Here is a 24,510-nt window from a genome sequence, read left to right as displayed (position 1 = left end):
CTGTGTGGACTAGGAGCCTCCCACCTTGTAATCAGGTGGATAAACTATAAGCCCTTCCCACCAGGCCCTCAACAACTCCAAACTGAGTTGCTCTTGAACAAATACCAATCCTTCGATTCATTCATTAAGCAGGTGAGGCAGAGTGGAAGTATTCTAATCCCTTTTCTTTTCTTCTCTAAGACCTAGTACTAGAGATGTAAGCCTCAAAATTCTATTAAGGAATGTGCTGTTTTCACAATGGCAGGAGACTATCAGAGAGATAGACAAGACTCCACAGGTATGTTGGATGCAAGAATCAGGGTTATAATATGCTCATTCAACAAGTCTTTTTTTAAAATATATATTTTTATTGATTTCAGAGAGAAAGGGAGAGAGAGAGATAGAAACATCAAAGATGAGAGAATCATTGATTGGCTGCCTCCTGCACATCCCCTACTGGGGGAAAGGGGGAAATTGAACCTGTAACCCGGGCATGTGTCCTTGGCCGAAATCGAACTCGGGACCCTTTAGTCTGCAGGCCAACGCTCTATCCACTGAGCCAAACTGGCTAGGGCTCAACAAGTCTTTATGGAATAACTTTGTGACAGGAACTGTTTCAAGCTACAGTAATGATTTGGTAAATTTATTGAGACTTGTTTTGTGGCCCACCACATGGTTTATCTTGGTAAATGGTCCATGTGCCTTTCAACAATCTTATGAAAAGTGTGATATTTATTATCATCCCAAATTGACAGTGGAGAAAAATGAGGCTTATGTACTTCAACTTCCCTTAAGGATTAATCCTATCCAGCTAGTAAGTGGCAACATGATATTTGAACCAAAATTTCTGGCATCATATTCTGAGCGCTGAACTTTCTCCTTTACATATAAAACTGAAGAAAAAATGGTTCTTTTTTTTATTATTATTTTACCATGCATTTGCCTGTAGGGAAAAATCAACAATTTCTAATCATACCCCTGAAAACAATATTTCCTTTGTTTGAGTCATGAGGATTTTCATCAAATAATGTTCAATAGTGGATCATAGTCCATAATTCTACTGAGTTGCCAAGAAGGAATATTTGATTAAAAGTAATTAAATATTTGCTACAATTTATGATTATGTAAGATGATTGCATTGAGCATAGCATCATTAAGCATCCAACAAATTTTGTTTTGCTGTTGAAGAATGATGTATTTAGGTTTTGAAGCTGGATTTTCCTTCTGAACATTTTCAACTAGTACCTAGTATGCACACTATTAGGCAATAATTAAAAGAACAGTTTTTAGATTTTTCAGTTTTGTGAGCATCATTTGGAAAATTAATCTGAATGGAATAAAAATGGCATACAACATTCCAACAGAAATTTAGCTTAGTATTAAGTTAACCTACATGAAAATGCCATTTTGTAGTTAAAAATGATGAACTATTTCTAATTTCATATAGTTCAACTTAATAAATTCTCATATTCCATATGGATGAATTCAGCAGGAAAGTAAGCTCTGCTAAGACAGGACTCTGGGTTTTGTTCACTATTGTGCACATGGTAGTCGCTCAGAAAATGGATGTTGAGTGAATGAATAAGGAGAGCAAATAAAATGTGGTAACTAACCTTGCATTCTTTTTTAAAATAAAGTTTATGTTTTTATTGTGTTTTTTTTTTTTAGAGAGAGACATCAATGTGAGAGAAACGGCCATCTGTTGCCTCCTGAACCTGCAACCTTGCAGTGCATGGGATGGTGCTCAACCGGGCCACACCGGCCAGGGCTAATCTTGTATTCTCATACAACATGCCTTTGGGTTTAGGTTTGGTGTGGAAATAAGAACAATATCATGATATGCATTAGTTAGAGTAAAATGCATTTTAAGAGTAAGATGATAAAATTTCTAATTAAAAACCCTACCCCCCAAAATTAAAAACATATGTCCACACGAAAACTTGTCCATGAATATTCATAGTAACAGTATTCTTCATAGCCAAAAGTGGAAATAACCCAAATGTCCATCAACTGATGAGGATTTAAATAAAATGTAGTATATTTATTCAATGGAATAGTATTCAGCCATAAACAGGAATGGTAGGTACTATAACATGAATGAATTTTGAAAACATTATGCTCAGTGAAAGCAGCCAGATACATGTATTATTTATTGACATAAAATGTCCAGAATGGGCAAATCGATACAGACAGAAAGTACATTAGTGGTTGCCAGGGTCCAGAGTCAAGGGAAAATGGGGAGTGACTGCTGATGGACACAGGGCTTATTTTTAAGGCGATGAGAACATTCTGGATTTAGATAGTAGTGATAGTTGTATATCCTTGTGAATATACTAAAAACCACTAAGTTGTATGTATACTTTAAAATTAAGGGTGGCCCTGGTCAGTTTGGCTCAGTGGATAGAGTGTCGGCTTGTGGACTGAAGGGTCCCAGGTTTGATTCTGGTCAAGGGCACATGCCCTGGTTGGGGGCTCAATCCCCAATAGGAAGTGTGCAGGAGACAGCCAATCAATGATTCTCTCTCATCATTGACGTTTCTATATCTCTCTCCCCCTCCCTTCCTCTCTGAAATCAATAAAAATATTTTAGAAAATGAACTTAAGGGTGAATTTTATGGTATGAGAAACATTTCAATTTTAGTAAGTAGGGAAAACACTCAAGTTCTTTTCAGAACATGTAAACATACACTATAAAATAATAGATATGTGTTTATAAATAAGCGTATTAAAAAATGTTCCCTTGTTTAATTATAAATCGAGTGGAATGTTTGGGGATTTCAGTAATCTGACAGGGAACATTAAGAGGATTAACCTGACCCCCAGTGTTAACGCCACCAATTTAAACTGCATCACTCAAAAACTACAGTCATATTAAAATAATTGTAGAAATGACTTCCACGAAAAACAATACCAATCAGCTTAATTACCCATTAAAGTTGTCATCACTTTATTATTATTTTTTTGTCATCAATTTAAATACCTTATAGTTATATAATGCTTTTACTTCCTCAAGTATTGAATTATGGCTTAAGATCTATTGTATGGGAGAGTCACATCTCTAACCATTTAATTAAAGGCAGAGAAGTGGGTGGGATTGGACAGAAATCTATTAGCAATGCTGACATTCCAGACAGGAACACAAAGTGAAGCAGGATTTAAGAAACCTGCAGATGGTTCAATAACAAGAATTAAAACTGCTACATTCTACTACTAGTTAAAAAACATATTGAAATACAACATACATATATATTAGTAAATGTGTATACATCCTGAAGTGTAGACTACGAATTTTCCTAAGTGAACATTCCTTTGGAAACAGCCTCCAGATCAAGAAAGAGAACACAGCAGACAAAACTAGTTTTTGTTTTGTTTTTAAGCCAAAGAGAATATTAAAATTGTTTAAATCACGCCCCCGAGATTCTCCATCAACCACAGTTAAATTTGGGAGGGCGCAGAGGACCCTGAAGTGGTAATAACTGAATACCGTGGTGTGTGTTTAATTTTGATGGCAAATCTACCGACACCAATATCTAGGGTACTTCACCTTCATTTAACTACTCCTTTTTCTGGATCCAGAGATGAAAAACGGTTCCTAAATTTACGCATGGCTTTTGAAAATCTCCCACATCTGGATTTCCAACAAAACTTGAACCAAATTTTTGGAGCAGGAAAGTGCTGTGCGAGACGTGGTTTCCCTGCCAAAGTGCGGAGCAACCCTGGCCCCTCCCTCTTCAGGAGGAAAACAGTCCCCTGCAGACCTCACTCCGAAACCTGCGGAGCTCCGAGCGCGCCCCGGGGTGGCCCACGACCACCCCCGGGTTCCCGGGAGCCCGAGCCCTTTCTCTCGCTGGGTCCCCGCACCTACGCCCGAAACAAGGAGCTTTTCCTTTAACTCCGCGCTCTGCAAGGGTGTGCGGAGCAGGCCGGCTCCTCCCGCCTCCTTCTCCACCTCTCCCTTCCCCCTCCCATCCGAGTTTCAGGTGAATGGGTCACGGAGGGAGGAGGCTGCCACACTACACCTCCACCTCCGGCGCAGACGGCGGACTCCGGGGAGAGCTGGCCAGAGCGTCGAGGAGCCCGTGCCGGGGACAGCAGGTGGGGTCGCCCGGGCGGGGCCGCCCACCTCCCGCAGCCCGGCCTGGCATTGGTGCGCATGCTCGGGGGCTGGGCGGCCGGGGTGGGGTGGGGGGACCCAAGTGGAGAAGGAGGAGGGCTGAGTCCCTAGCAGGTCCTGGGGTGAGGGCCGGCGGTCGGCACAGCGTCAGGTGCGCCGGCCAGGTGAGCGCGCTCCTCGGCTCCCGCCGTCCTTGGTGGATCTGGTGGGTCGGGCTGGGCTGCTGTGAGTTGGTGAGAGTTGGGCGCGGCGCCCGGGGCGCACGGTACCCCGGAGTCCCCGCTGGTACCGCGGCGCCTCGGTCTGGTAGGGGAAGCGCGGGGGAAGGGCGCTCGGGGCTGGTTTCGGTGGCGGTTTCGCCCCGGGACTGGGACTCGCGGGAACCGGTGAGGCGCGGGTGCGCGGAGCGAGGCTACCGTGGACGCTGCGCCCCGGAGCCGGGGCCACTTGGAGGCGCCGATTAGCTTATTTGGCGGAAACGCTTTATTGTACCTGTGCCCAGGCGCGGACAACTTTTCGCTTTTAGGAGGCGGGAGGTTCGCGAACAGTGAGACTCCGGCGCTGCGCTCTCCGGGCTGCGGTTCTTGGGGGTTCTCAGGGAGAGGGGCGCGGCGCCCGGCTCCTCGGGGGTCCTGAGCCCCAGGGCTGGAGCGATGGGGGCGCTCGCTGGCCAGGGGGCTTAGATCCCGGGGGACCTCGTCACTCCCGCCCCCACCTCACCCCTTTGGGTGTCCCAGGGAGAGAGGGTGGCTGGTTGAAAATTCGGATTCCTGTTTTCCGGAGGGGCCGGGGCGCCCAAACCCATCTGTTTAAAGTTTGGGCTAAGTTAGAGGGATGCCGCATGTCCCCCCTGAGATATAGGCGGCGGGACGTGTATTCATTTTGTGCGCGGCTGTCTTCCAGGAGATCCGCTCACGCTCGGATTTTCAGCCGTACGAAAGGCTTCGGTGGGCTCTAGCCCCCCCTGCGCGCCCCGCCGCGGAGGGTGCTCTTGGGCGGGGCGGGGGCGCGCGGATCCCGGGCCGCGGGTTTTTGAGCCCTCCCGGTCACGCAACCATGTTGCCTTTTTCGGAGAAAGTGCCCCGGGGGGGGGGGGGGGGGGGGGAAGGTGGGTTGAGGGGCCAAAATGGCCTCTGCACCTTGGGGCTGGAAAAACAATTCCGAGCCCCTCGTGTCCCTGGTGAAGCGACCGGGCGGGAGCTGCCCTGGGGCCGGCTGGGCAGGCTGCCCACCGGGGAAGTGACCCGGAGCGGGGAGGAGGCAGCCTTCCAGGTTAGTGTGTGGCCCTCGGGCACAACAGGTGTATTATTGGGATCCCTGGAAAAGAGAAACCCTTACCTTTAAGGCACTGCTGGCCATTCTTGCTGTGATTGAAATGAGTTCTTTTTATCCAGAGTAGATTTCTCAAACTGCTCATTCCCAACTATAACAATGTTTCTTTTGCATTGTACATTGGATCTTTATTTTGAATTTCTGATATTTAAAAAAATTGATATTTTAAATGGTGGAGCCACAGTAATAGATAACTCCTCAGACAAAGCAACACTTTTTTTTTTGTAGTTTTGCATTTATTGAGCTATTAGATGCCTCCTTTGTTAGGTGATGGAGAGGAGGATAGTGAGATTTAGACAACTCGCAGGTTATTTTAGGGGAATCATGGGCGGTGCCTCCTGTTTTCGAAGCACTGTTCTAAAGGCTTTTGTACTTCTATCATTTAATCAACCACTCTGAAAGGCAGGCCTTATTAGAATTCCATGGTAAAGGTGAGTAAACACCTTTAAACCTAGTTACTTTCTCAATCTTGAATGTGGTATGAATCACCTGGGGATCTTATTAAAATACAGATTCTGATTCATAGGTAAGAAGTGGGGCCTGGAATTCCGCATTTCTAAGGAATTCTCAGGTGATGCCCACATGTTTGTGTATTTCACCGTTTTCTCTCTTTTTCCTCTCAGACTGTAAGCTCAGTTATGTTTGTTGAACTTAAAGGATTGTATTTACTGGGTGTTATGAGTGAAGAACTTCAATCTGGTCACGGGTGGATTGAAACCCCAGCTGTAATATGGGCTGTTGGTCTTTATAAATCAGGTATTGGTAGATCATCACTTTGTACCAGGGATCAGGGATAACAGTGATGGTCAAAACAGACATCTGAGTGCTTGTGAAGATGGTATTCCAGTTGGGGTGGAGAGGGGAGGGGAAGAAAGAAAGAAAAGAAAAGAAAAGCTAATAATTTAGTTGGTGGTGGTGGGGGGAAATGCCCTCTGAAAATAAAACAGGTTTAGTGGATGGAGTGAGTGACGGGGAGGGCCTCTCTGAGGAAGTCAGACACTTGCACTGAGAACTGAACCACAGGCACTGCCAAGTGAAGATCTGAGTGTCCTGGACAGGAAACACAATATCAATGCTTTTGTTTGAGACAGTGATTCTCAGAATTATGGTGTGCTTAAAAATTATCTGGAGAGCTTATTTAAAATGCAGTTTCTGACACACAGCTCAACTATTTCAAAGTTTGCCTAATTTCAAAAATTTAGGCAGTTTACTAATGAAGTGCCTATAACCTAAATATCAGGCACAACTTAAAAAAAAACTTCTTAGACACAAATTAACTATTGCTGTATGAGATTGAGAAGGAGCAGACTGCCCTTCAATACTATAAAGTTTATTTTTTATTTTTTTGACAATTTGCTTTAAGGAATAATTTTGGGCATAGTATTTTCAGACTTTTCTACTTCATCTTAGCTTGTTTTTGTTTGTTTTTTTTTTTGTTTTGTTTTTAGGACAGCTTTAGACCAGTAAACATTTTCAAGAAGAGAACTTTTGTTATATGTTAACATTAGCTGGCTTTCAGCATAACATTCTACAAGTGTTTGCTGCTTCTCTTTTGCCCCTGACTTTTACTCAGCTGTTTGACTTATGTCCCTTTCACTGTTACAACTTGCTGTGCTGGACATTGGACAACAGTCTGTTGTATCTTGGCTCACTTTCTACTTTGGCTGTCGCCTCAAAGCACAGTCACAGACTGCCTTGAGAGAGACCTTTTAAGTCCCGTCCAGTCCCCCCAAATATCAAACAACTTAAGCTTTGCATAATTGGCATCAGATCTAGTTGTTAGTTGTTATTTTTTGGAGGGTGTGTGGGGTCAGGGTGAGGGAGAAACTTCCTAACATTGAGAGGGAATCTGACCCTGGTGGTGTGTGTGTGTGTGTGTGTGTGTGTGTGTGTGTGTGTGTGTGTGTGTGTTTCAAATACCATGTCTAGGACGACAAAGGGGGTTCTTCAGATATTGAAGGTTGCCATAGCGGTCCTTCTAATGTTGAGTTCTCCAGGCCAAACATTTCCTGTTTTTCCATTCATTTGTGTTAAGACATGATTTTTCTAGATCTTCAGTAATCTTAATCACCCTTTGGAGAGGGAGTTAATTGGAACATGATGCACAGATTTTAAGATATTGCAGAGGTTTGCTTCTTTTTAATTACTGTGTCATTCCTAGATTCAAGCACTATCTCTGTGAGTACTATCTGAGTTTGGAATAATATGTTAACTTTTGTTGAAATTCTCACCAAGGAAATGCACTTTTAAAAATGGACAGTTATTATTTTTTTAAATATATTTTATTGATTTCTTACAGAGAGGAAGGGAGAGAGATAGAGAGTTAGAAACATCGATGAGAGAGAAACATCGATCAGCTGCCTCCTGCACATCTCCTACTGGGGATATGCCTAGATTCAAGCACTATCTCTGTGAGTACTATCTGAGTTTGGAATAATATGTTAACTTTTGTTGAAATTCTCACCAAGGAAATGCACTTTTAAAAATGGACAGTTATTAAGCCAGCTCTCCTTATCCAGTATTTATACTATTAATTTTTAAAAATTGAGTTAACATTTAAAAAATGTTTTTATTCATTTTAGAGAGAGAGGAAGGGAGCGGGAGAGAGATAGAAACATCTATGAGAGAGAAACATTAACATTGATAGGTTGTTTCCTGTATACCCCCTACTTGGGAATTGAGCCGTAACCCGAGCATGTGCCCTGACCTGGAATCCAGCTGTGACCTCTGGGTTCATGGGTGGATGCTCAACCACTGAACCACACTGGCCAGGCTTAATTCGTTGTTTTATTTAGTTATCCCACCTCAGAGCTTAGGGTTAGCCCCCATTTGACAGAGGAGGGTAGTGAGGCTCAGAGATGAGGAACTTGTGCCAGGCAATGAGTTTTTACAACCACTAGGTTTCTTTCAATCATCCTTTCATCCTTCCGACCTTACGGAGAACTTGATCAGTGTTGATAGACTTGTAGCCAGTGGGGTCCTTAGCTGCAAATCTGGATAAGCTTGTTGCCTCCACTTTGTGTGTACAGAACCACTAGAGACCTCCCTGCAGGTGGACATAAATGGTCCATCCTTTCATCTTAATTAGATTCCATTCTTCAGCTCCTTAGAAATCTGCCCAACACAGTCTGTACAGCAGGGATGTGCTCAAGATTCTCAGGATTCTCTCTGCACTTCCTTCATCTACCAGCCTGGTCACCTCCAAAAAGGAGATGAAGTTGGTGTGGCATGACTTGTTCTTAATTAGCTTTCTAAAATTAATTTGCTTCACAATTTAAAATCTGTTATTAGAGGAGTCATGACAACTAAACTCTGAATCTAGGAAATAGTAGTTTGGAAAGGGATTTTCTTGTTTGGATTTTTGACAAAACTTAAACTGTGGTCTGGGTCTGGATTAAGTTAGAATGTTCAAAAGCCATCATTGAGCCTGGAATTTTTGGCATAGTCTTGAATGAGTGAGTGAGAGGTATAGAAGGAATAAGATTCCTCCTCTCAGGTCAGTCAGTCAGTATTTGACATTCAGCTTCAGAAATAGTGTCTAAATTCAGTTTTTCTTAATATTTTTCTGAATCTCAATTAGGGAGACATTTAACCTGGACTTTGACTCTTTAAAAAAAAATATTGTTGAAAGTATTAAATATGTCCCCTTTTTTCTCCCATTGACCTCTTCTAGCCCGCCCCCACCCTCCCCCCAGCCCCAGGCCTTCACTACCCTATTGTCTGTGTTCAGAGGTTATGCATATATATGCCTACAAGGTCTCTTCCTATCCCTCAACCACCACCCCCCACCCTCACCCCTGTCTTCCCTCTGAGATTCGACAGACTGGACTTTTACTCTTATAGCACCATAATATTTTGGCCTAAATTGCTCATTTATATGTGTGTTTGGATGCTAGTTATAGGGCTTTGTAAACCTATGACTTGTGTACTTTCTGTATGTTTCAGTCAATAAGGTGGTTTTTAGAAGTAAAAGAATGTAGAGAAGTTGTCTTCCCTCTTTGTGTTTGGAAAAGTTATGTTAACTATTGATGTTACTAACATTCACTGTATTTCCATCTTCGAGGTTTTATGTAATATACATTTAGGCAGTATTTTATTCTAAGACATTTGGAATTCATTGTCCTTAAGGATGTAGGCAATAGCTGCCGTTGCTTTTAAAGAATAAAGTTTAAAGAGTTTGAATTGATTCAGTTTCTAACACAGTGATGCAAGATTACACATACTTTATTTGAGAATAAAAAACATTAGACACTTTAATATATTCAGATATATAGATTTTTTTTTTTTAGATATATAGATTTTTTAATATTTCTTTTTAGAGAGAGAGAAATATCAATTTGATTGGTTGATTCTTTTTTTTTTTTGTCAGTTCTCAGTAAGGATATTTTTTCGTTCTCAGTAAGGATATTTTTTCCATTAATTTTTAGAGTGGGAGGGAGGGAGGAGTGAGAGAAAAAGAGAGAGAGAGAGAGAGAGAGAGAGAGAGAGGTGTGAGAGACATATCGATTGGTTGCCTCCTGCACACACCCCAGTCTAGGTCAGGGATGGAACCTGCAACTCAGGTACCAGGAATGGAACCTGCTACCCTTTGGTGCATGGGCCAACACTAACCACTGAGCAACGCCAGCCAGGGAAGATATAGGTCTTGCTCAATTGTTCTTCCTCCCTTCCTTCCTTTCCGCTTCCTCTTTAAGTCTTTGGTCATCCCCATACTGCACTTTATCACATAATTCGGTCCTAATTAATGCCTGTTGCAGTAGGCTGGGTGACCTTCAGGAGGACTTTGTCTCATACTTAATTTCCACAGGTCCTGTGATATAGCAGAGGCACTTAATAAATACTTGTTGATTGAATGAAATTGGGACAAATTGAGAAATGTTAGAACAAATCATTCTGCTTTTGCCTTAGAGGACTCTTTAATACAATGTGCATTTAATGTTTTTCCCCCCATAATTTATAAAAATTATGTCTGGTTTTGAAGATTTAGAAAAGCAGAATGGGAAACTAACTGTCCACAATCCCACCATTCATAGATGCATCTTGTAATCATTTGTAATGAGAAAAATATACTTTTTAAACCAGCTTATGCTATAGTTAACATTGATGGCCTAGTATGTGTTAGACTGCTAGATATGCACTTTTTTTTCTTTTTAAAAAAGGTATTTTTATTGATTTCAGAGAGGAAGGGAGAGAGAGAGAGAAACATCAGTGATGAGAGACAATCATCTATCTGCTGCCCCCTGCACACCACCTACTGGGGATTGAGCCTGCAACCCAGGCATGTGCCCTGACTGGGAATCGAACCATGATCATATGTCAATGCTCAACCACTGAGCCACACCGACTGGGCGATATGCACTTTCATATGCGTTCTCATTTTATATGAACTTTCCAAAGTAATATGAAACAATATATTTAAATACTGTTTTTTTCTCATACCCATCTTGTTATTTGAAGAGACTGTTTTAAAAAAATAAATACAAATTTTTTACCTATGCTGTAGAAGCATTGTGAATTTTTTATTACTACAATATAGAATTTCAAAGTAAACAGTGTTTGTACGCCGGTGATACACAGAGCATGGTGTGAGGTGCTGGGAGGACTCCCAGGCTGAATAATTCCTGTGCTCAGTGGTTTCCTCTGCTCAAGGAATTAATGGTCCAATGTATAAAATAGCAATGGGAAGGGCCAGAGAAATAAACGTGGTGTGAGAAGTTACTTGAGATTGGTATCACTAGTTTTCTTAGTGATGCAAGGAAACTCTGAGCTCAGTAGTAATGCCGTTACCCTACTTATGTTGCTTAGATTGGCTTATCTTGGGAGCTACAGGACATTGCTCATCTGAAGATCAGGTGACCACTGACCATGTCATCGAGGCCTTTTGAAAGTCCCCCTCCATATAGACCTGATGAATTGTAAGTAAATATTTCTTCAGTTTTCCTTTAACAAAAGTCTATCACATGTAAAAAAAAAATATGTACCTATTGTTGAAATTTTCATCTATTCTTTGTTTGCTTTTAAAAATAAAATATGTGTATTCAGTGAAAAATGAGTTTCCCTCTTACCCATAACTTCCAGGATGAGTTTTTCTCTGCAAAGGCAACTATTGTTACCTGTTTCTAATGTTTACTTCGATATAGTCTAGGCTTATATTTGTATGTATATTTATTCCTTTTGTTTTCACAATTGTTATGACACTTCCATATTAATGCCTTGTTTAAATCACCATTGGCAACATGGCATCAATTTTTTAAATAACACTTTTATTGAGGTATAATACACACATCATACAATCCACTCATTTAGAATGGACAGTTCAGTGATTTTAATGTATTCACAGCGTTGTGGAAGCATCACTATTTTAGAACATTTTTATGACCACCTCCCCAAAGACACCCTTACCCATTAGAAGTCACTCCCTATTTCCCCCTTGTACTCAGCAACCACCAGTCTACTTTTCTGTTCTAGGTTTGTCCATTCTGGACATTTCATAAAAATGGAATCATACATGTGGTCTTATAATATACTAGAGGCCCGGTGCATGAAATTTGTGCACGGGGGCGGGGAAGGGAGATCCCTCAATCTGGCCTGCACCCTCTCCAATCCGGGATCCCTCTCGCAATCCAGAACCACTGGCTCCTTACCACTCACCTGCCTGCCTGCCTGATCCCCCTAACTGCTCTCCCCTCCTGGCCTGATTGCCCTAACTGCTTAACTGCTCTCCCCTGCGAGACTGATTGCCCTAACTGCCTAACTGCCCTTCCCTCCTGGCCTGAACCCCCTAACTGCCTAACTGCGACCTTCTCCCTTCTCCCTTCTCCCTTCTCCCTTCTCCCTTCTCCTCCCTTCTCCCTTCTCCCAGAGCCGCCTTCTCCCTTCTGCCTTCGCCCTATTCCCCGAGCCACCTTCTTCCTTTCTACTGCGTTCCTTTCTCCAGCGGCCTCTGTAAAGAGGGACGTCTGGAGCTGGACCGGCCCTCACAGCCTCTGTGGCTGCAGCCCTCAGCCCTTGCAGCCACTGTGGCTTTGTCTGGAGGATGCCTGGAAGACATCTGGTCTAATTAGCATATTACCCTTTTATTAGTATAGATTTTTATTGATTTCAGAGGGGAAGGGAGAGGGAGAGAGAGAGAAACATCAATGATGAGAGAGAATCATTGATCAGCTGCCTTCTGCACACCCCCTACTGGGGATCAAGCTTGCAACCCAGGCATGTGCCCTTGACTGGAATCGAACCTGGGACCCTTCAGTCCGCAGGCTGACACTCTATCCACTGAGCCAAACCAGCTAGGGCTCTGATTGACTTCTTTCACTTACCATGATGTGTTCTACATTGTCGATTTTAAGAGTGATTCTTGCCATTATATAAAAGAAGCAAAATTGATGGTTCTTAGCATCCCTAATTATTTGGGGATTTAACAGTGAATTCTTCCATTTTAAATTTGTTAGCAAGCATTGCTAGGGATTGCCTCCTTTAAGTAGTTGTAGCTTTAACTCTTTGGTAATTGTAGTGGGGTTGTGTTCGTATTACATAACCTCCTGACTAATACTTGAACATGGTATCGACATAGTTGTTTATGACAATGTGGTCATTAAAATGTTAGAGAATATAGTTACTGAGTTGTGTTCCATTAGCCTGATGTTTATCTTATGTTGCTTTTATAAACGATGGTGAAATATAATATACAAATAGAAAAGGGCACAGAACTTGTGTATAAGATGATGAGTAAAGACAAAACAAAATCATCACCTAGGTCAAGAAACAACACCTCAAAGTCCTGTTCTGACAGGACTTTGCTTTTCTCTGTTATCTCACCATCCCAAAGAGTACATAAGTTTTACTTGTTTGTAAATTTTCTTCATTTTTGCTTCAGAGTAGTGCTATACAAATATAATGAGTCATATCATTTCAACACAAGATTCATATAAAGACTGATTCATGGGATAGTGTACATTCTGGGTATGTTTTTTTAAGCCTTTATATTTTAGAGCAATTTTACAATCATAGCAAAATTGAGAGGAAGGTACAGAGATTTCCCATATTCTTCCTACCCCCACACATGCATAGCATCACCCGTTATCAACATCCCCACCAGAGTGATAACGTTTGTTATAATTGATGAACCTACATTGACACACCATTATCAGCCGTAGTACATAGTTAATGTTAGGGTTCTCTCTTGCTGGTCTTACATTTTTCTTCATCTTGTGATCACTGTGTATTTTACACTTAAAAGCACATCTTAGTTTGGACTGGCCACACTTCAAGTGGTCAGTAAATCCATGTGGCTAGTGGCTGCCATATGAGAGCATAGCTCTGTATGGATATATCACAATTAACCATTACATCGGGTCCCTGGATCCAGTTCTAATGTGGGGGGTTCCCCACACACCAACAAACAATTCTCAGGATACCAGCAGGGTGCCCTCAATTCTGACAGTAGCTACCTGGAGATAGAGTTCGATTCCATAAGTTAGGGTTCAATTCTGCAAGACTGCTTCCCTCCACCCCACTAATAATTCTCAGATAACAACAGGTTGTTCAAGAATTCAACTCAGTTTATCCAGAGATAGCATTAGATTCCACACCCCCTAACATACCTACTTCAGAGGTTAGCCACAAGGCCAGGCTCTCCATGCTTCTGACCAACTGGCTACAGATTGGAGGTTCCAACGACCCTCTCCAACTCAGAATGCCACGCTGTTCCCTGCACTTCCGACTAGCTATAAATCAGAGGTTCCCACAGCTCTCTCCTTGGGTTCAATTAATTTGCTAGAATGATTCACAGGACTCAGAGAATCATGTTACTTCCTTGATCACTGATTTATTATAAAGGACATAACTCAGCAACAGCCACATGAAAGAAATCCATAGGGCAAGGTATGTGGGAAGGGGCTCAGAGCTTCCATGCCCTTTCCAGGTGCACCACTCTCCGTGTATTTCCACGTGTTCACCAACCCAGAAGCTCTGAACCCTTCTCTTGGGTTTTTGTAGTCTTCGTTACTTAGTAATGATTGATTAAACCATTGGCCTTTGGCAGTTGATTCTCTCCCCTCCCCGGAGGTGGTGTGTGTGGTTGGGTTGAGCATGGAGAGTAGGGGTGAGGACTGAAAATTCCAACTCCCCCATCATTAGTGCTTTCTACAAACCACCTCATTAACATAACAAAAGACACCCCTTTCCCTCAACATTTAGGAAATTCCAAGAGTGCCTGGACTTGTAAGCCAGGAATTGTGGAAGACCAAATACAATGAGAAAAATATATGTGGTCATCTGAGTGAGTGACCAAATATATATATTTCTTATAAATAACAGTATAGCACCCATTTGGACTGTTTCCTGTTTTGGGTTATCACAAGCAATGCTTCTGTGACTATTACACTGTAAGTTGATACAATCATTTTGGAAAACAGTTTGACATTGTCTGGTGGAGCTGAAACTAAAAAAAACAAAACAAAACAAAACAAAAACAGACATTTTACTTCTGGCTACATACCTTAGAAGAATAAGTGCTGTGTGTGCCAGGATACAAGATGTTCAGGATGTTCAAAGCTACACTGTCCACGACAGCCCCAAATATTCGAGTAGGATGGGTTATAGAGCTTTCATGCTTGACATTCTCAAGGACCAGCTTATCAGTTTTCATTCTCATACACTCAGGTAATTTCTTTGAAGCACCTAGCAGTAAGATGTTGTGCCCTGGGGTGAGGAAGGTGGACTATGGGAATAATGGCAAAAACAAAAGGGGCTGAGGTCAGGTTGGGAATTGAATTTTGTTTCCCAAGACATGCAGTTCTTAAATTCAGTCTGTCCACACATCAGTGTGCCTTCTTTCACAAGCCATGTTTATGCATCAATTAGTGGAGTTTACAAGATATTTTTATAAATGAGAATCAGAATCCAATTAGGCATCACCCTGATGAGCCCTCGTTACATATTTGATTTACTTTATAACACCATAACTAATTATAGATCATGTAGGGATTAATGTCTTACGGCCCTGAGGGAGACTCAGCTCTGGGAGGATCCTGGACTGAGACTGTTCTGTTCATCGTTGCATCCCCAGTCACGAGCACAGTGCCAGCCTGGCTCCAGGAAACAGCTGTCAGTTGAATAAATGAATGAATGTGCCTTCTTAGGAGAGTGAGGCTACCAGGAATTGCACATGTGCATCGGTAGGTCATTATAGGTGTCATGTCTGAATGCACTGCTCTCAAGTCACACTGGCAAAAGGGTTGACACCATTGTTTTAAACTTCATGGGTTCCATTTCCAGGTATTGTGATTTAACTGGTATGAAGTTCTCCATCTGGGGATTTTACACATTCCCAGGTGATTCTAATATGTAGCAAAAATTGAGAACTTCTGTTCTATACATAGAAACGAGAGCAGTGATTCTCAAGGTATGGTTCCCAGACCAACAGCATCCCCAGCACCAGGAGAAGTGTCCGATCCCAGGGTAATATGCAGACTCAGCACCTTCAGGGATGGAGGCGCACAGCCCTCCAGGGATTGTGATGCACAGATATCTTTACTGTTCAGTGGGTATCGGAGTCACTTCAGGCTGATAGAACAAAGGACTATAGACTGGGAAGCTCCTGAACAACAGAAATTTATTTCATTTCTGGAGGCTGGAATTCCAAGATAGGGTGTCAACATTATCAGGTCCTGGTGAAGGCCCCCTTCCGAGTTGTAGACTGCCAACTTCTAGTTGAGTCCTCACCTGGCGGAAAAGGTCAGAGAGCTCTCTGAGACCTTTTTTATAAGCGCATTATTCCCATTCATGAGGGCTCCACCTCATGACCAAATTTCCTCCCAAAGGATGCTGACACTTTAATTTTGGGGGACACAAATTGCCCCATGGCAGTGGGGCAGTACCAACAATAGGGTTTTTGTTTGTTTGTTTATTATTTTTGGCCAATGGTTTGTTTAAGTTATTCTAAGTATTTTATACTTTTTTTCTGCTCAGCTCCAAAAAGTGCTAACTTAACATTGTTTTCATGTGCATTTCAGCAAACCAAGTCATTACGCACCAAGCAATGACATGTACGGTGGGGAGATGCATGGTCGCCCAATGCTCTCTCATACGGCATATTCTTTCTACCCAGAAGATGAAATTCTTCACTTCTACAAATGGACCTCTCCTCCAGGAGTGATTCGGATTCTGTCTATGCTCATCATCGTGCTGTGCATTGCCATCTTTGCCTGTGTCGCCTCCACACTTGGCTGGGACAGAGGCTATGGAAGTAACATTCTAGGAGGTGGTATAGGTTACCCTTATCCTGGAAGTGGCTTTGGAAGCTTCGGAAATGGCTATGGTTATGGCTACGGTTATGGCTATGGAACAGGCTATACAGATCCAAGAGCGGCAAAGGGCTTCCTGCTATCTATGGCTGCCTTTTGTTTCATTGCTGCATTGGTGATATTCGTTACCAGTGTTATAAGATCTGAAATATCTAGAACAAGAAGATATTACCTGACTGTGATAATAGTGAGTGCTATCCTGGGCTTCATGGTGTTTATTGCCACAATCGTCTATATAATGGGAGTCAATCCAACTGCCCAGGCTTCTGGATCTATGTATGGGTCACAGATTATTGCCATCTGCAACCAGTTTTATTCACCTACAACTTCTGGGATGTACGTGGATCAGTATTTGTATCACTACTGTGTGGTGGATCCCCAGGAGGTATGAGTAATTTTATTTTTTCACACCTTGTGTTAGAGGCTCAACTCGGGATGCTTAATAGAACCACATTGGGAACTTTTAAACAATATTGTTGCCAAGACCCCACTTCTATTTTAATCAGACTCTGAGAGAAGGGCTAGGTGTCATTATCTATACTAATAAAAGGGTAATATGCTAATTAGACTGGACATCTTCCAGACGACCTTCCATGTGTCCTTCCGGACAAGGCCACTGTGACGGGGTCAAGGCAGAGGTGGTTAGGGGCGATCAGGCCGGCAGGAGAGAGCAGTTAGGGAGATCCGGCCGGCAGAGGTGAGCAGTTAGGAGCCAGTGGTCCCAGATTGCAAGAGGGATGTCCGACTGCTGGTTTAGATCTGATCCCTGTCTGATTTAGACCTGATCCCTGTGGGATCAGGTCTAAACCGGCAGTTGCACATCCCCGGAGTGGTGTCCCGGATTGGACCTCTCCAGGCCAGGCTGAGAGGCCCCCCCCCCCCTGCATGAATTTCATGCACTGGGCCTCTAGTCTACAATAATAAAAGTGTAATATGCTAATTTTGACTGGACAGCTGAATGACCTTCCAGATGTACTTCCGGACGAAGCTGGGGCTGCGGCTGTGAGGGCCCAGCCCCTTGCACGAATTTTGTGCATCGGGCCTCTAGTTGAGATATAATTAACATACCACATAATTCATCCATTTAGAGTACAGTTCGTTGGTTTTTAGTATATTCACAGAGTTGTGCAACCATCACCACAATTAACACTTTCACTATTCCCCAGGGAACATTTCACTAATTCAAACAGTCAATTGTCATTTTCCTAACTCTTCCCAGACCTATTCTATAGATTTGCCTATTCTGGATTTCATATAAACAGAATCACATAATACATATGCAGTTTTTTATGATTGACTTAATTTAGCATAATGTTTTTAAGGTTCATGTTGTAGCAGGTACCAGTACTTCATTCCTTTTAATTGCTGAACTAGTGGCCCGGTGCACAGATTCATGCACATTGAAAGGAAGCGGGGCCGTGCTCCCTCCTCTCTGGTTCCGGGGTGCGTCGCCCGAGAACCACCGCTGCCAAGTCACCGCAGCTTGGCAATAAACCAGTTCAGGGCTAACAGTGCCCCAGCAACAATGTAACCCACGGCCGGACTGAAGGTGGAGTCACGTGGCCCCGGGAGGAATTGGGCTCCCTCCTCTCTGGTTCCGAGGTGTGTCACCCGAGAACCACTGCTGCCACCATAGCTTGGCAGCTCCTGCGTTCAGCATCTGCCCCGGTGGTCAGTGTGTGCCATATGTACCAGCCGGTCGGGACTGTCGGATGGTCAGATGGTCACTTGGCCTTTTATGTATATAGATAATAGTTCTTTATTTGGATATACCAAATTTTTTTATTCATTAGTTGATGGACATATGGGCTAATTCCACATTGGCTGTTATGAATAATGCTCTGAACATTTGTGTATAAGTTTTTGTGTGAACCTGTGTTTTAATTTCTCTTGACTCTATACCTAGGGGTGGAATTGCTGAGTCTTATGGTGACTTTGTGCTTAACCTTTTGAAGAACTGCCAGACTTTTCCAAAGTGGTTATATTACTTTAAATTTACCAGAAACATATAGGATTCCAGTTTATGCACATTCTCACCAAAAGTGTTTTTGCTTCATTTTGGTTTGGATTTGCATTTCTTTGACAGCTAATGAAGGATGTTGAACTTGTTTTCTTTGTGCATATATCTTCTTTGGAGAAATGGCTATTAGAATCTGTCAATTTTTTAACTGGGCTACTTGTATTTTTATTATTGAGTTGTAAGACCTCTTTATATATCTGAATACAAGTCCCTTATAGATGTGTGATTTGCAAGTATTTTCTCTCATTTTGTCATTTTCATTTCACTTTCTGTATATGGTTCTATTGTTCTCTGCACAAAAGCCTTTCATTTTGATGAAGTTTGATTTTTCTTTTGTTTGTGCTTGTGGTGTCATATCTAAGAACACCTGACCTAATTCAGAGTCACAAAGATTTACTCCTGTGTTTTCTTCTAAGACATTTAATTTTAGCTCTTTCAGTTAGGTCTGTGATCCATTCAGTTAGGACATAGTATAAGGAAGGAGTCTAACATTCTTTGTGCAGTTATATTAGTATTATTTATTGAAAGGACTATTTCACCATGAAATTGTCCATGCCCTAGTCAAAAATGAATTGACATTAACTGTCAGGATTTATTTCTAAACTCTCAATTTTATTCCATTCATCTATTTTCTGTCCTTATGCTAGTACCTCACTATCTTGATTACTGTAGCTTTGTAGTATGTTTTGAAACCAGGAAGTGGGAGTTTGCCAGCTTTGTTCTTTTTCAAGATTGTTTTGGCTAAATTCTGGTCTCCTGTGTTTTCATATGAATTTTGGGATCAGCTTGTAAATTTCTGAAGGGAAAAAGAAGCCAGCTAGAATTTTAATTTTGAAGGATTGCATTGAATCTGTAGATCGATTTGGGGAGTATTGTCATCTTTACATCAAGTCTACTAATACATGAGCATAGTATGTCTTTCCATTTACTTAGGTCATCTTTAATTTCTTTCAAAAGTGTTTTGTAATTTTTAGAGTGTAAGCCAGTATTTTTAAAAGCTATCCAGGTGATTCAAATGTGCAGGTGGGGTAGAAAACCCTGCCTTCAGTAGCCATGAGTCACCCCCTAATTATATTCAGAAAATGTTTCTGGGTTACTAACTGACTCAGGAATTCTCATTCTTTTGCCTCTTTTGAAGACTGAAATGTTTTTCCCTGCAATTGTAGGTTTTCAGAATGTTTGTGGTTGACATTCAGATGTATCTATGGTAAACAGGGCTGACGGTCGGTACTCCTATCCTACCACAGCCCCATCCTTTTTAGTCCTCCTACTACCCAAACCGGTATTCTTTAAGGAAGGATATCACTGTGAGATAGCTGCGGAGAGAGCCTCCTGCTACCATACATCCAGGGCAGAGTCCTGGTGCCTGCCTCAACTCCAGGTGCCTCTGGGCCAGCATACCACTTAACACATCTACCAGGCACTGGGAGAACAGTCATGGGTAGGGTTTCCTTGTCACAGAGCCCTTTCTAGTAAGTAGATGAAAGACTCCAAAACAGAAAAACCTGCCAGACTAAATGAATCATTAGTCAGGTTCCTCTGATTTATAGCTCGGTTAGATTATGCCTGCATACTTAACGGTAAGGCCGATCCTCTGTAAAATACGGCCCCTTGGTGCTCAAGCTTTAGTTGGGAATAGTTTCCTGTAAAATTCTGAAATGGGGATGATGGTAGTACCTAACGTTAGTTAACTGTATTCTGAGGATTGAATTAAGGGGGGTGTGTGTTTTGCTAGCATTAGCTTAACTAGTATGGGTAGGTTTTATAGTTCTAAAATGTAGCCATTTGTATTAGTTTTATATCAGTTAAGTCACAGATATTTAGTAGGGTATTTGTAGAGGGTGGATTAGGTACTTGTAGAGGGTGCATTGAGCTGAAGTAAGCAATTAAAATGTAATTATATCATTATCTTTCCTCTCTTTAGGCCATTGCCATTGTGCTAGGATTCATGGTTATTGTGGCTTTTGCTTTAATAATTTTCTTTGCTGTGAAAACTCGAAGAAAGATGGACCAGTATGACAAGTCGAATATTTTGTGGGACAAGGAGCCTGTTTATGATGAGCAGCCCCCCAATGTTGAAGAGTGGGTAAGTATTCGAATGATCAGCAAGCATCCAATCTTTCATTAAACCCCTAGGTTTCTGTCTCTGAACTTGACCTTTAGTGCTTTGTGAAACTCTGTTCTTAGAATTATTGTCTATGTTGCAAAAGTTTTGGTCTCAGGTTTTACTTGAAGAAGGTGGGATAAGTAGAAATTATTTTACTACAAGGTAAAAATCTTATTTCCATTTTCAAGAAGTAGATCTAGGCACTGAAAATGGATTGATTCTAAAGTAATCGTGTGGGAAAAAATAAATAAACTAATCATGTTGAAGGAACTAACACAACTCAAACAACTCCCCACCCCCACCCAGTCACCTTTTACTTTCCTGCTTATCCTTTGGAGGGAAACACTATTACCCAGGGTACTCTCTGGGGTCAAGATTGCCAAAGGGTGTTTTTGGAGAGGTAGCAGGTGGCAGACTTAAACTCTTTACATGGAGAACAGCCTGGTGAATCCCAGTGTCTGGTTCTGCACTAATATTCACAGTATCTATGAAATACTTAATGAGGCTGAGAGAGATTAGAGCAATTTCCTTTTTTGTATACAGTGGGGCCTTGACTTACGAGTTTAATTCGTTCCGAGACAGAGCTCCTTAAGGAGCTCGTTAACTCAAATTACTATGTCAATTCAATGCAAAAAATCGGCCGAGAAACAGCTGGTATCTCAAAAAACTCGTTAGTCGGGACACTCGTAAGTCAAGGCCCCACTGTATACAGTTAACCTACTGGTAGGCAGCTTCCTATGTGATGTGATTTGCGGAAAGCCCACAAAGTCTCTCTCTTCAAAAATATCTCCCCAATGCATGTTATTGAAAACCTAACCTGTCTTTGAGAAGTTTGGAGTAAGACTTCGTTTCTTAGAAATCCTGTTAGGATGCTGTTGGGAACAACCCCAGAAATGGCCATCATAGGTTTCTTTGAGCAGATTGATTGCTTCCACGAGGGTTAGTTGAGAATCCTAGATACTGGTTCCAGGATGGGATTTTTTATTTACTTATTTGTTGGCTGGTGGGAGGTCAGTGGAAAGGGCTAAGGGTGGGTACTGCTGGTCAGGGGTAAAGATATTGATCATCCCGAAGGCTCCTTTAGCTGTAGCATCGCATACATCTTGTGTTGGAAGGATTCTAGAAATGTAGATGAAATGTATATTTTTACTGATTTTACAGAGAGAGGAAGGAGCGGAAGAGAGCGAGAGAAACATCAATGTGAGAGAGAAACATTGAATGGTTGCTTTCTGTGTGTCCTGACCAGGATCTAACCTGCAATCTGATTAAGTGAGCTGATTGGGAATTGAACCCGAAAGTTTTTGGTGCACGAGGCAGTGCTCCAACCAACTGAGCACTGGCCAGGGCTGAATTATTTTTTTAGTTAAGGAGCAAAAATTAAGCAGTTTAGGAAAGTCAGAAGATGGGGTATATGCTGTGGAAATGATAGTTCTATGTCCCTGCCCTTGAAGAAATCCTCTTAGGATGGATTGTTCTTTTTCCCTCCTCAGTTTTTCCACCCATAAAGTATGAAGGTGTTTGGGAATGTTTTCCTTTAACCTTTAGCCCCAGGCAAGGCCAACGCAGATGGAATAGGACAGTCTATTGTGAACTATGAAGTAAATGTTTCTTGGGAGTTTCTGGGCGTGTCCGTTTTCACTGGCTGTTGGATTTATTTACTTAAGGTTTCGAGAGCCTTAAAAAAAAAACAACAAAAAAAAAAAACACCTGACTTAAGAGAGACCAGAGCCAGTAATAATAGAGTCCCAGTGAACTTTGGGCTCTCGTCTGATTTTACTGTCATGAAGGTTTAGTCAGTTCCAGGTGCTTTTGATAATTTGGCAAAGGCTAATCATAACTCATGGAGGTGACGATGATGATAAAGTGGAAAGGATTTAGCTTATTAAAAGGCATTATTTTTATAATGCTTCCTCACTGAATCTCTAGAAAAATTGATAGCCCAGACTAGGCTGTTTGATGTATACTTAATATTTTCTCTGTAGAAATAACTTTTGCTGTATGAAACTTAAAGAATCATCTGTTAAATAGCAGGTATACAATTTTGGCATACTAGTGTTTTATGTGATACTTGCAAATTCTTCATTTCTTTCCCTTTCCCTTCTCCAAATGAACTGTGTAAGGAAGGCTAGTATTTGAAACTAAAGGCCCAGTGCACGAAATTTGTGCACTGGGGGAGGGGGGACCCGGTGGTCCTTCAGCCCGGCCTGCGCCCTCTTGCAGTCCAGGAGCCCCGCAGTCAATCACTCCACAGAGGGAGGACCCGCCGCAGCCCGCTGGTCAGTGGCCTGGGCCTCCCTCTTTGAGGCAATCATGGAGGGCCCCCCCGACCAATTGCATCGCACCTGCCTTGGCTGGCCTGGCACCAGTGTGTGTCATAGCGTGGTCGTCCGGACGGTCATTCTGCTGTTAGTTCTGCTGTTCGGCAGTTTGGTCGATTTGCATATTACACTTTTATTATTATAGATAAGCTACTTGGAGTTGGTTTTAGACACAAGTATATTGCTTTTCCTTTCATTCTCCGCTCACCTGCCCAAGTTTGTTTTGGTAAACTCAAAACCAGCACCTTCAACCTTGCACCCTTCATTTCCCACCTTCTCTGTTGTTCAGCAGATGAGTATCCAGCCTCTGCTGTCTCAGGAGTATCTGATCTATACATAGATGTATATTTCAATGTATTCTTGGGAGGGGCAAGTTCAGCATCCTCCTATGCTGTCACCATTTTGGACCTCCTCAGGAAATGTGAAACTTTCTAATTTCCTGTCTCTGAATCTTTAGCACAATGTTTTCTCTGCCTTCCTAGGGATTTTTAGGGTTTTTTTCTATCTCCCCTTTCTGTATATCTTGTACTTTGTAAAATAAACAGACCATGTTTGCATACTGGGTGTTAACCTAGTTCTTTGAAGTTCACTTAAGCTTGTGCCAACATTGTTGTATTTTAAATGTTTAAAGTTTCTTTTAATAAATTTACAGACCTTTATTTTTTCTGTATGTCCTCAAACCCCAGAACTAATAGGTACTTTTTCTGAATTAAAATACAATTAGTCATTGATGAACGATGGGGATAAGTTTTGAGAAAAGCGCCTTAGGCGATTTCATTATTGTGAACATCATAGAGTAGACTTACACAGACCTAGACAGTATAGCTTATTACACATCCAGGCTATATGGTATAACCCATTACTTCTAGGCTACAAGCCTGAACAGCATGTTTCTGTACAAAACACAGTATTAAATCAATTACAAGAGACAATGCAATCAAGAGACACACAAATGCAAGATCTCTGAGGCTCCTGCCTACATAACACAGCATACTATTTTACAGCAAACATCTACACTAATAAAAGAGAAAGATGTAAATTAACCATCACTTCGTCACTCCACTACACCCACAAGCCATGCCCACCAGCCAATCAGAGCAACTATGCAAATTAACCCAACTAAGATGGCTTGGGTTGCCCCTGGCGATGTAGGAAGCCAAGCTTCCTGCCTGCCCTGGGTGGCCCTGGGCTCTACTCAAGGCTACAAAGTTTCAATTATAGAAGATAAGTAAATCCCAGATACCTGCAAAAAAAGGGAGAGGCTGGGAGCTTGGGGTCACTGGGGGGGCATGGCCAGCCTGAAAACGACCCTCAGCCCCTCACCCAGGCTGGCACAC

The 24,510-nt window shown here is 42.1% G+C and overlaps 1 protein-coding gene across 5 annotated transcripts in view; it reads left to right on the top strand.

The window, feature by feature from the left end:
- Positions 1-3,927: 3,927 nt before the first annotated feature.
- The window catches only part of OCLN (occludin), a 49,099-nt gene continuing 28,516 nt past the window's right edge, over positions 3,928-24,510 (top strand). Inside the window, exons 1-4 of one of the 5 annotated variants that reach the window (XM_006081357.3) lie at positions 3,928-4,074; positions 11,231-11,340; positions 16,438-17,113; positions 20,673-20,834. In XM_006081357.3, the coding sequence (XP_006081419.1) occupies positions 11,291-11,340; positions 16,438-17,113; positions 20,673-20,834 (888 nt within the window). In that variant the 5' untranslated portion in view covers positions 3,928-4,074; positions 11,231-11,290. Of the gene's footprint in view, positions 4,127-4,147; positions 4,258-11,230; positions 11,341-16,437; positions 17,114-20,672; positions 20,835-24,510 lie in introns of those variants that run through there. The other 4 variants (XM_023751036.1, XM_014452037.2, XM_014452028.2 and 1 more) reach the window with 4 other exon arrangements.

The sequence above is a fragment of the Myotis lucifugus genome, unplaced genomic scaffold (assembly GCF_000147115.1).
Source record: "Myotis lucifugus unplaced genomic scaffold, Myoluc2.0 scaffold_0, whole genome shotgun sequence".
Taxonomy (NCBI): Eukaryota; Metazoa; Chordata; class Mammalia; order Chiroptera; family Vespertilionidae; genus Myotis; species Myotis lucifugus.
This window is presented reverse-complemented; position numbering and strand designations above follow the sequence as displayed.